General features: G+C 34.8%; 1 protein-coding gene across 1 annotated transcript in view; it reads right to left on the bottom strand.

Annotated features, from left to right (window-relative positions):
- ROBO1 (roundabout guidance receptor 1) overlaps positions 1 to 12,754 on the bottom strand; it is a 1,142,978-nt gene that overhangs the window by 326,085 nt on the left and 804,139 nt on the right. Inside the window, exon 4 of the mRNA XM_058731718.1 lies at positions 8,046 to 8,372. Coding sequence (XP_058587701.1) covers positions 8,046 to 8,372 — 327 coding nt within the window. The remainder of the gene's footprint in view (positions 1 to 8,045; positions 8,373 to 12,754) is intronic.

Raw genomic sequence — 12,754 nt, 5'->3', positions numbered from 1 at the left:
CTCTGTCTCTCTCTGTCTCAAAAATAAATAAACGTTAAAAAAATTTTTTTTTAAAAAAAGAAAAAACACCATTTTTTGGATAAACTATATTTTGGTATTCTTCACATATTTATTTAATTTCTGTTTAAAAACATTTTTAATGCCCACTTTGGGTAACAAAGAAACAGAGAACTTTTATGCCCCCCGAAACATGCAATAATAATTTATTCTAGCCGGACATAAAAAAATTTTAATTGATAATTAATGACAGTTTAAGATAACTTATATTGTATTAATTAAAATTAAGCATACTAAAAAGGTTTAGGTGTGTTTTGTTAAATTTGTCACTAGTTTTATTTTTTTTTATTTATTTATTTATTTATTTTTTTTTTTTTTTTTTTTTTTTTTTGGGGACAGAGAGAGACAGAGCATGAACGGGGGAGGGGCAGAGAGAGAGGGAGACACAGAATTGGAAACAGGCTCCAGGCTCCGAGCCATCAGCCCAGAGCCTGACGCGGGGCTCGAACTCACGGACCGTGAGATCGTGACCTGGCTGAAGTCGGACGCTTAACCGACTGCGCCACCCAGGCGCCCCATGTCACTAGTTTTAAAATACATACAAATGATTCTCAAGTTGGTCTGTGTATGTGAGAAAGACTTTTAGCATTTAAGTCTTCAGTAAATTAAGATGATTAAAAGGAGGAATGATATGATAACATTGGAGAGGTAACCAGATCTAGCTTGTTCTTTTAATATTTTTTACAGACAGAACTCTTGATAGGAGGAGACACTGCCAAGAATTTCTCATAAATAACTAAATACTGAATTGATTTTCTGGGAGCCTCAAGGGGCTTTTATATCTAAGTATCAACTAGTGTTGAAAAAATCATCTTAGTACTTTTCAGCACGTATGAACGCAATCAAGTTTTTGAGAAAATAAAAGGAGTGGCTCATGAGACTGCTAATGGTATATGTAACCCCTAACCCCATGATTACTGGATTGAATCTTGTCCAGGATGGTGTATCTAGGAATATTCAACAGAAGAAAGCTCTCTGGTCAGATCCAACCTAGAGACCTAACTTTTCCAATTAGTCTTTATTACACAGATACACGTTCCAACATATCCAATGCCTTTTTTGGCTACCTAAGACCGAATATTAGTAAATAGGGAATAGTTTTCCCCAGAGAATATACAGGGACCTTAGGATATCTAAAAGGATACCTCCCCAACGTTCACCAGTAACTACTGACAGTAGTTAACTGTCAGTAATGATATTACAAGAACATGTATGTATTTTTTTAAGTGTTCTGTAATAAAAAATGAAACACAAGTTTCCAAAGTTTTGTAAAAATGATCTCTGTAAGCTTATTACTTCTGACGGTAATTTGCATTTGACGGTTCATGGAGGTGGAGATCTCAGCATGGGACTGGTGTCCTTGCACAGAGTAAAGAGACCAGAGCTTTCTCTCTACCATGTGAGAAACTGAGAAAAGAACTCTCACCAGAACACGACCATGCTGGCCCCGGATCTCCACCTCCCAGCCTCCAGAACTGTGAGAAACAAATGTGTGTTGCACAAGCCATTCAGTACGTGGCGTTCTTGTTATAGCAGCACAAGCTTAGGCAACAACAAAAGAATATATTCTGATCGATAGTAAACACTCAAGTCTTTAAGTAAACATAAAAATGTCACAGAATTTAGCAATACTGCCTCTTTATTTAACTGAATAAATATATACATTAGGAAATACATGAATGTTATCCCAACTGTAAAAGTTATAAAAGTGAATTTTTTCATTTGTCGCTGCAACAAAAATGATTTTAGTCAACACTGTTGCATGTCCTGCATTAGCACTGAGGATTCAAAGGTAAGGGTCAATTTCTCATACCACGGATTTCAACTCAAGGTGGAATTTAATATATTCAACACATTTCATACTCAACCAGAAATTAATTTAAGACAATTTAATTCCTGAAGCATTGTACTTACATTTTAGTATGTTAACACACATTTTTATTTTATTTTATTTATTTTATTTTATTTTATTTTATTTTATTTGAGAGAGAGTGTGTGAGCAAGGAAGAAGGGGAGAGGAAGTGAGAGTGAGAGTGAGAGTGAGAGAGAGAGAGAGAGAGAGAGAGAGAGAATTCTAAGCAGGCTCCATTCTAAGCACAGAGCCTGATGCGAGGCTCAATCCCATGACCCTGGTATCAAGACCTGAGCCAAAACAGAGAGTCAGGCACTCAACCAACTGAGCCACCAAGGTGCCCCAACACATATGTCATTAAATTTAAAATGAAGTGAGTCCATTTTTCAGAAGCATCCAGATCCCCTTTATATAAAAAGAATCTAGGTAACTGACAATAATGAGGTAAAGAGAAAAAAGGTAATGAAAATAATAGCACCAACAATTACATTTACGATTTATAATCTATGGTTTCTAATTATGTGACAGTCCCTGTGCTATACTTTATATGCATAATTTCATTTAATCATGAATCAATTCTGGAACAAAGAATCAGTTCATTTCAGAATATAAGTGGACCAGAAAGTAAAAGATTACAAACTCATGAAACTAAATGACTCTTTAACATTCTTTCTTTGAATAATGAAAACAAAAATAAGATATAAAAAAGGTTTTAGAATGTGGTGAAACACCTGAAAATGGCAAGTTAAAAAAATAAAACAAATTAAGTAGAGGAAACAAAGATTTTTTTTTTATGTTTTTATTTATTGATTTTGAAAGAGAGAGTGCACGAGGAGGAGAAGTGAGAGGGGGAGAGACTCCTGAGTAGGCCCCTCCCTGTCAGCATGGAGCCCAATGTGGGGCTCAAACCCACGAAACCGAGATCATGACCTGAGACGAAATCAAGAGTCGGACGGTTAACTGACTGAGCCACCCAGGCGCCCCAATTAAAGATGCAATATACAGCAAATTCAGCTTCAAAGATAAAAGTCATTCAGGGAACAATGTGTGTGTGTGTGTGTGTGTGTGTGTGTGTGCGTGCGCGTGCGTATATATATTGTATAAATAATTCTAGTGTTTGACCATAATAGAGGTCTTATTGTGTGTGTGTGCACACACACTCAATCAATATTTTAAAATATAATGGCATATTGTACTTCTACCTGCTCATCTGAACCATTTCACCTCTAGGAGTAATCCTTCCATCTTCCAAGGTCCAGAGTTTGGGAATACATTCTATTGTACCTAGGTAAACACATGCCTACTTAGCATGCATGGTCAATTCAGTTGTCATTTTACCCAAAGGAGGAAAATTGGGGAAGTCAAAATCTAAATCATTTTAAGCAGTACCATTTAATAATAACAAAAACAAAAGATGATGATATATTGAAAGTCATGGGAAAATATTACCTCAAGATATAAACATTCACCTCAAAGTCATTACTATTAAAATGTACCCCAGTTAATAAAATCTGGGAAGACTTAATCTTTGATTAATTGGACAAAATGATTTTTTTTTTCAGGAAAGATAGTTCCCTGGTTTTGCTGCTAAGACAGCGAGCAGATGTCTGCCTGGTCTGAAGGGAATTTCTTTTCCTCAAGAGAAAACAGCTTAAATAGGAAACAAATAGCCATATGCTGGCTGTGCACTGCTTGGCAGATGACGTAGAGGGCCACGTTCTACGATGGAAAGCATGAGGGTCAAGGTTCAAATTAATTTTCCTTAAAATTCAATGCAATTACCCAAGATCAAATTACTTATGAAATATAAGTTGTGTCTAAGAATTGGGCTATCAATTTGTGCCAGGCATACAATGGAGTTCTAAATTTAGTGAGTGATAATGGTGGGTATTAAAGAATGGGCCCATAAAATATTTTCCTAGACAGTTAGTAGACTCTTGAATGGAGCTAATACAAGGCAAGCAAGAAAATACTGCTTGCAAGTCCCTTTTAGAAAGCCTCGTTTGAAACTGAATTTGATAAAGTTTTCAGAAATCTTACAAACAGCAAGCATCAATATCTCCTAAATTTTCCAACTTAATGTCTCCATCATGATACATCATTCTTGGTTTGCAAAGAAATGTAAGAATTAAAAACTAAATTAAAAAAAATACAACTGTGGATAAAAAATTCTTTTCTTGTCAGAGATAAACTTCCAAAAGTTTCAGGAAACTTTAGGTGTAAGGACCATTATACATTTCTTACCATTCGAATTTTTAGAATATATAATTGTGTGAGGTGACTTTTTAATTGCATTGAAAGTGATTTTTCAAGGACAAGAAAGGAATACAGCTTTTACTACATGGCAAGGACAGGCACCAAAAGTCTGGCCACTGCTTTTCACTGGGTCTAACCAGATTACAATTGGCTTTTAAATTAAGAAAATAAAAATAAACAATCCTATTAAATAATGACTGCAATCCTTTTGGGGCATTATGTAAATGTCAATAAATATTAAAAACACAAAAGACACAATTGTTATCTTTTCTTTACAGAAATGAAGATTTTTAAATGGCATTCAATATCTTTTTTTTTTTCAAAGTTTGAGAGATTGACAATTGTTAGGAACCAAGAAATCCAGTTGTTGTTACAGCTGTAAAACTTGGTTTAAAGGCAAATGAAACACAAAAAAATAAATGTTTTTAAAAGCATTACCAACAACTGTGCTGTGAAACCTGTGTTGCCCCATAGACACTTTTGTTAATGTTATTACTTTGGGCTACAGGATCACTAAGAAATTAGATGCAATCTTTGCCTTCCTGTGTCTTTGTCTTTCGGAACAATAAGAATAGTTATTGAACTTCTGGTACCAAAACTAAGAAAAAAAAAAAAAAGTAATAATATTGTCCAAGAAAATATAAAACCAATGTAAAACTGTACCTTACAGATTTAACCTACAAGCAATATGACCTATGGTTCCCCAGACCTCCCCTCCTCCAACCAACCCCCTACCCCTACACAACCTGGTTTATGTAACATACAAAAACCTACCTTCCATTTTAGGATGCAAACATATTTTAGAATGGTGAATTAGCAGTAACCATTGCCTAAAATAAATAACTGAAATATATGTGAACTAAGTTACTACATATCTATTTGTAGTGCACTAAAGCCTGAGTTTACAAAATAAGTTTCCAAATTTTTTAAATACACAAAATCTATTTTAACTCAGAGCACTTAATTTTTCCCCATGTAACTTATGTAACCAAATAATACAATTTATCCAAATAAAAACATGCTTTTAATTAATGCAATTAAACAAGTATAAAAACTGTTGATAGCAAACACTACTCAAACTTTTTTCAGGGTTTAGAATAATTATTATCACTAATAAAAATCTTTGCTATCAAACTGTCTTTATTAATATCCAAATATATTTGCTAAATATACACTATCTATACATTCTGGCTTTATACATACATGAATTGTTACTGAGTATGATCTTAAAGCATTGTTTAAAGTACTTTAAATTTTATTCAGTAAATTATAATATTCTTTTTTCTCTGGAGCTTGAAACATTTTGGTATATCACACTAAAATTTGTGACTTATGCATTCAGGGACTATGTATTTGAATATTTTACTGGTAAAAGTTATATAATGATCTTATATCTGGTTTCACTTCCATGACGGTATATTTGTTGACTAAGACTAGAAGAGTATTTCCCAGAATGGACTCACACATTAATGGAACGTCTTGCTTAGAAAAAAAGAATTTAACTGGAAACTAATAATGTCTTTTAAAATAGCTACACAAAAGCCAGATTAGAAAAACACAGCTCTCTAAACTCCAGTGCTTTAAGGGTATCTTGATCATCTGAAGTAAAACTGAAGGAGTTTTGAAAAAAAAAAAAAAAAGATCTAAGGGCGGCTGGGTGACTCAGTTGGTTAAGTGCTGGAATTCAGCTCAGGTCATGATCTCACGGTTCATAGTTCAAGCCCTGAATTGTGCTCTGTGCTGACAGCTCAGACCCTGGATCCTGCTTCAGATTCTGTGTCTCCCTCTCTCTGCCCCTACCTGTTGACTTTCTCTCTCTCTCTCAAAAATAAATAAACATTAAAACAATAATTTAAAAAAAAAGAAAGAAAGGCACGATCTAGAAGGTAAGCATTAGACATTCTATTTAAGTATAACCTTTTCTAAAAATTCTGGCAATAATCAGAATTTAAGTAGAGTAAGAAATAACACAGAAACACAAGATGATCTTTTATATGTCTATTGGTATACACTTCATTTATAAGGAATTATAATTTCAGGGAATAAACAATGACTCTGTTTTTCCCTCCAGTCTTCAGTTTCTTAACTACCAAGAATAAGAGTTGGCCTAGGTCATCTACATCATTTTTCGGGATTCTCTAAATTTGTTTTCAAATGTTAACTTAATTTTATCTCCACAGGGAATAAGCATTCTAAATATAAACATGCCAAAAGCTAGAAAAGGTATTAATATCATAACCTCAAAGATGACTTTATCAAAATATATACATCCTTTTATAAAAACATTTAAACTTCTTTTGCCTGTGCTACATTTAAAGTTGGGATAAAGAAAAAGAGAAAAAGAAAAAAAAAGAAAACAAAATAGCCTGCTACTATGATTACAACTTTTATACATCTCATTGATGTAGTTCTAAGATTTTCACTGGGAATCAAGGCAATAAGAGAACGTACATAAGTTTATGATGAAGTAAATGTGAACAGAGAAATATAAACTTGAGTTTCAAGTAAATGTTTTAAAAATGTGAATGGCTAGTGCTGACATAGTCTTCAATGGTTATTTTCATTTTTAGCTAATTAAATTTTATGCTCATATTAGACATCTTTGGCATTGTCTCATTGTAAGTACTACATAGTTCTGAGTGTGATCAACTCATCTAAATTCTTGGGAGCTGATTCCACATTAATAATCTGATTAAGTTGTAAAATCTGTTTCAAAATTCTTTGTATAACTGTGTAATTATCTGTGGATCTATATATTCAAGTTCTAGTTGAATAATGGAGATAATGTCAGAGATTATGAAACTGATTATATAATTAAAATTCTGAACATAAATTATATCAAAACATCAATCATCTTGAAAAATATTATATATAAATTTACATATAGTTATGTATTCAGGTTCACCTGTAATTTTATGTAGTTAAAGTGAATTAGAGATCTAAATTTCATCTGTCTTTCCAGCCAATCCCTATGTAATTCATATATATATATATATATATATATATATATATATGCATATATATGTGCATATATATTTATGTGTGTGTATATACATGTATATATATGTATGTATATATATATATATATATATATATATATATACATACATATATATACACACACACGCATATACAGAATGATTCTTTCAAGGAAATGAAACCCTTTGGCTACCTCTTAAATGTTTCTTGAAAATAAGAAAAGCCCAATTTGTATTCAAACATATTACACACTTAGACTCTAGATATATAACAACTTAATCATTAGTCAACAGATCCTTCTTGAGGTCATTGCAAATGAGCTACATTTGGTATTTATGCATATAAACTAAACCATTAACTACCTAAGGATGACATACACGGGTTTTCCTCCCACAGTGCACTACAACAGCCAAGATAATAAAGAATGAGGCACATACATACATTTCTCTAGCTATAGTTTACCAGAAGTATAATATATTTCTAAGAATTAGAAACAGTTTAAAACCTTATCTATACCACCAGTTGAAAGTATTTCTCCAAATGAAGACAAGTGAAAAATACCCCATGCTATTCTTTTTAGAGAAACATACGGATTTTCGATATATTTAAAAGCAACAAAGGAGAAGAACTAAATCGATTTCAGTGAAAATGTTCAACAGAAAGCTGCTCCTAATTAAAAGTAAAATGGTTCAACAACTATGGGCAAATCCCAATTTAGCTTTGAATAACCAGTTACAATGAAAACTATGAAAAAATTAAATAGGTAGAGGATCGTATTCAAATAGAAAGCTAGAAATTTTCCTCAGGTAAAGCCTGGGATACAGATTTCACTTTTTATTACCATTCTCCAGGCAAATAATCCCAATGTACCATTCCCGCTGTAAAAGCCCGTTTTACTTACTAGCCACCTCCAGCGATGCATTATGGCTCACGGCCTCTCCGAGGTAATTCCTTGCTACACAGACGTAGACCCCTTCATCAGGCCTGCTTTTTCGTCCATGTACTATACGTAAGAAAAATAAAGATCCACTTGGCAGCAACATTCGGTGTGATCGAGGGTCATCTTTGTCCGTCTCCACTCTCTCCCCACCTTTGTACCATTCGATAGTGGGTGTGGGGCGGCCTTCAGCTTTACAGTTCAAAGTTGCAGGTTCTCCTTTCGACACAATTAGATCCGAAGGGTGTTCAACAATGCGAGGTGGAAAATCTTCCTGACGAAGACGGGAGCCTGCAGAAGAAATGATGAAATATCTTCATATTACCACTTGGAAACAGTTACGGAACTTAGTTCAAAAGCCTAGGCTTGGGGCGCCTGGGTGGCTCAGTCGGTTGAGTGCCCGACTTCGGCTCAGGTCATGATCTCACAGTTCCTGAGTTCGAGCCCGGCGTCGGGCTCTGAGCTGACAGCTCAGAGCCTGGAGCCTGCTTCGGATTCTGCGTCTCCCTCTCTCTCTGCCCCTTCCCCGCTCATGCTCTGTCTCTCTCTGTCTTCAAAAATGAATAAACATTAAAAAAAAAAATTATAAAAAAATAAAAAAATAAAAGCCTAGGCTTAAGCACTACTATGTAAACAGGGGATACTACTGACTACGTAAACAGGGGATAATACTGACTACCCTGCCATCCCTATTTACTAATTAATCCTTCTGTTGTCCACCTTAAGCACATCTTCCAATTCTTGAATCCTGTTGGCCCTCCACTTAGAAAGTGCTCTTGCTTAAATTTTGCCTGGACAAATTCTGTCTGCTCTTCAAATCCCTTGACCACAAATGCTTTCAGAACCCATCATCCTGTCTGTACAGACCACATTCTGTGCCTGTTTTCTGCAGAGGAATGTGTGAGAGAATTGTAGAGCATTACAAATAATTGTATGGATTCTGAGAATCTCCTTTGTAACTAACATCAATCAACACTTTAAAAAACTATTCAGTACACTAGTGAAATTCATATTCAAATACATGCTGAAACTGCTCTCTATATAGATTTTTATATCTTCCTAAATAATAGAAGTACGCATGTGTGTACACTTTCCCAGAATTTGAATGAATTTCATTAGGTACCAATAATTATATGTTAATATTTAATATACTTCAAAGATGAAATGTTATATAACTGAGTTTAAATAATTAAATTTAACATAAAATGAAAAAGGAACTTGGGTGAGGGCCTACATTCTGTACCTTATGGATTACTTAATAAGTGAAGTCCTGAGTGTACATATCATTTAAATATTTCCTGTGTCTGTACTTTATTTTTTCCCAGTGAGATTATAACTTTTGAAACAGGGATAAAGATTCATATTTTTTAATATTCCTACCATATTGCTGCCACGGAAAGATTTAATATGTAAATTTCTTAAAGATTTCTCAAACGCAACAGCCCAAGGCTTAATTTAATTGAGCCCCAAACCTTGATCTTATCTAGTCATCCAATCTCAATGAATAATGCAAAGTAGAAACCAGGCTTCCTGGACGCCTCCCTTTCTTTCCCCTATTTCTTAAATCCATCTATTCCTCTCTGTCTTCACAGCCAGATCAACCCAGATCAAACCCAGATCAAACTACTATCAATTCCCACCAGGATTTAGGAAAGCTCTTAAATAGCTTCACTTCAGTGTAGCCAGATGAAGGCTTTGAAATGCAAATACAATCTGGGTTCTCCCCTACTTCAGGGGCTCTTAAAATAAACTCACTGCTCTTAAGATAAAGTCTTTAACAAGATCTACAAGAGTGTGCTCATTCCCCTATCTGGCTCTCCAGACTCTTCCTGTTCCTCTTCTTTCTCTGCTTTTCTCCACCTTGTGTTACTTTACAAACACATTGTGATTTCTTCTGCCACAGGCCTACACCTGCCACAGGGTCTGTGTTGGAAATGATCTTACCCTAGTTAATATCCACTTTCCTTTCAAATCTCTGTCCTCCCTGATCTTACCACAAAAATTAAATGACCCTTTTATAAACCTAAACACCACTATATAGTTAAGGTTGGTAAGAATGATCAGAATTACAATTTGAATTTTTTTGTTTGATGCTTTGAATACCATTTTCCCATTAGTCTATAAGATCTATGGGTCTGATTTTGCTCATGGTTGCTTCTCTTACACCTGGCAGAGTGCTGAGCACACCGTAGGTACTCAATAAATATGTGTTGAATAAATGAAAAAAAAAATGAATGAAGGGCTGATGGAGAAGACCTATTTGAATGGAATGATCTGAGGCTTAATAATCATGTACTCTGTGAAGAGACATTAAAGATTTTATTTTTTAAATTGTAACCATATCCATACTATTCAACCTTTCGTAGACTCTGCATGGGCTGATGTACATCTCTAATTTGCAATTACTACAATTAACATTATTTTCTCAATGAAATGAACAAATGAATGATGAAATTAAAAGAGCATTTGCTTATATCAATCCTGAAATAACAAAAAGTATCATCTGAAATACTGAGTAATAGTTTTACAATCTGAAATATTGAGAAACAGCTTTAGTTCAATGCATGGTATACAACATACCATAAATTCTTTAAATGAAACCGGGTTCTAAAGGAGGAAGAAATAAACCAGCAACATGGGGAAAAATAACTTGGAAACTCATATCCTCTCACAAAGGCTATACTGAAGTCAAATGAAATTTAAGTTAGATTTTAGATTACTCAATTGCAAATGCTAGAAAATTTCAGAAAATAAAACATTATAATATATTACCAGCCTTGACTATGACTGTAATTATGAAGGGTGGATGCAAATGAGAATCAACTACTGGGGTAATATATATTTAATTAATAGAGCATATCTTTATTTTAAATTCTGAAAGTTCATTTCAGATAGGAAATAGAGATGCATAATTTGCTATGAAAAAACAAAGAGGGGACACTTAGAACTGCCTGAGCAAGGAAGAGAAGGCATCCTGACACATAAAATTTGAGATGAGTCTTGAAGAGTAAGTCAAGAATAAAAGAAAGGAGTTGATTTCACCCAGAGGCACAGCTACAAAAAAATATGATACACTTGTGGGACCTTCAGGGAGTCTGTATGGCCTAAGTATAAGGTGCATGTCAGAGATTAGCAAGTACGTGCCTGAAGAAGTAGTCAGAAGCAATAATGTGGTGGGCTTTGTGTATCAAGCCAAAGTTCTGGAATCTACCTGAAGGCAACAAAACATTTAATTATTTTAGGCACAGTCAAGTTTTTTTTTTTTTTCTAATTTTTTTTTTTAATTTTTTAACGTTTATTTATTTTTGAGAGACAGAGAGAGACAGAGCATGAGCAGGGGAGTAGCAGAGAGAGAAGGAGACACAGAATCTGAAGCAGGCTCCAGGCTCTGAACCGTAAGCACAGAGCCCTATGTGGGGCTTGAACTCACAGACCACGAGATCATGACCCGAACTGAAGTCCGACACTTAACCGACTGAGCCACCCAGGCGCCCCGAAGTTTGTTTTTAAAGAGCTCACTACTGGTAGTATGAAACTGGACTATAGAGGCTAAATTAGGAGGTCATTGGTCAGGAAATTTTGTTCTCTTCAAACAATTAAATTCTGAAAACTTGGACTTTGACAGAGCAGAAAACAGAAGAAAGAATCTAGAGATACTTACAAAATCAACAGCGCCTGATCATTGGCAATAAGGGATAAAACAGAATTGAACAATGCACAGGATGGAGAGGAAGCACAAGGTAGAGAGATTCCAAGTTTGTGATCAGAGCAGTGGGTGAAGGGCAATCCCAATGAAGGTGGGGAATAAAACAGTGAAATCTGGTGAGAGGAAGGACAGAGGAGCCTGGAGTACTTCTTGAATATCCAAATGGAGATGACAAGGTGGCAAGTGAATATCCAAGTTGGACCTCAGAAAAGAATCTCAGCTTGAGCCATAGATGACAGTCAATCTGGAGACTGAAACCATGGGAAAGAATAAAACTGTCTAGGGACAGTGTACTGAGGAATTAACAGCCAATTACAGAACCTGGAGATTACCCAGACTCCACTGAAGTACAGTGGAGCTCAAGACTCTCTGTGTCCGTAACCTGCAGTCCCGTATAGCTGGGCCACAGCTAGTGTGACTTCTGGGAATGGAGAACACAGGCCTCAGCTTTCCCCGGAATGTTAGCACGGCAGTTTTCAGTAAAAGAGTTTCAGCAATAAAATGGCTTCTGTATTACTAAAGGCTAAATTTTCAAAAATGTTCCTTGGAATCCACTTTCCCCAGATTGTTAATATGTATTGCTCAAAAAAAAAAAAAAAAAAAGACCTGCAGCTCTCAGGGTCTTTAGTCTTGCTCAAGCACATTATGATGCTTACAAAGAAAGGTATTCATTCTATGCAGCACTTCTCAAAATTATTTGGCCGTTGAACCCTTCAGTTTTCTTTTTTCAGGATACCCTACTGAATTTTTTTCTAAGGAACACATTTCCAAAGAAAATATACTCTGTTAGCATATAATAATATGAAGAAAGAATGATTAGGGTTAGGAAAAAAAAAAGGTACTTAAATACAGAGTTGATACCTTTGAAGATGATAACAAAAAACATAGAAATCCCACATTCCTCATAATGTATAACTTTCAGAAAAGGAACTTTCCAATTCCTGAGTGATATTTATAATGAGTAACT

This window comes from Neofelis nebulosa, chromosome 5 (assembly GCF_028018385.1).
Source record: "Neofelis nebulosa isolate mNeoNeb1 chromosome 5, mNeoNeb1.pri, whole genome shotgun sequence".
NCBI lineage: Eukaryota > Metazoa > Chordata > Mammalia > Carnivora > Felidae > Neofelis > Neofelis nebulosa.
Note: the sequence above shows the minus strand (reverse complement) of the source record. Positions and strands in the feature narration are given on the sequence as shown.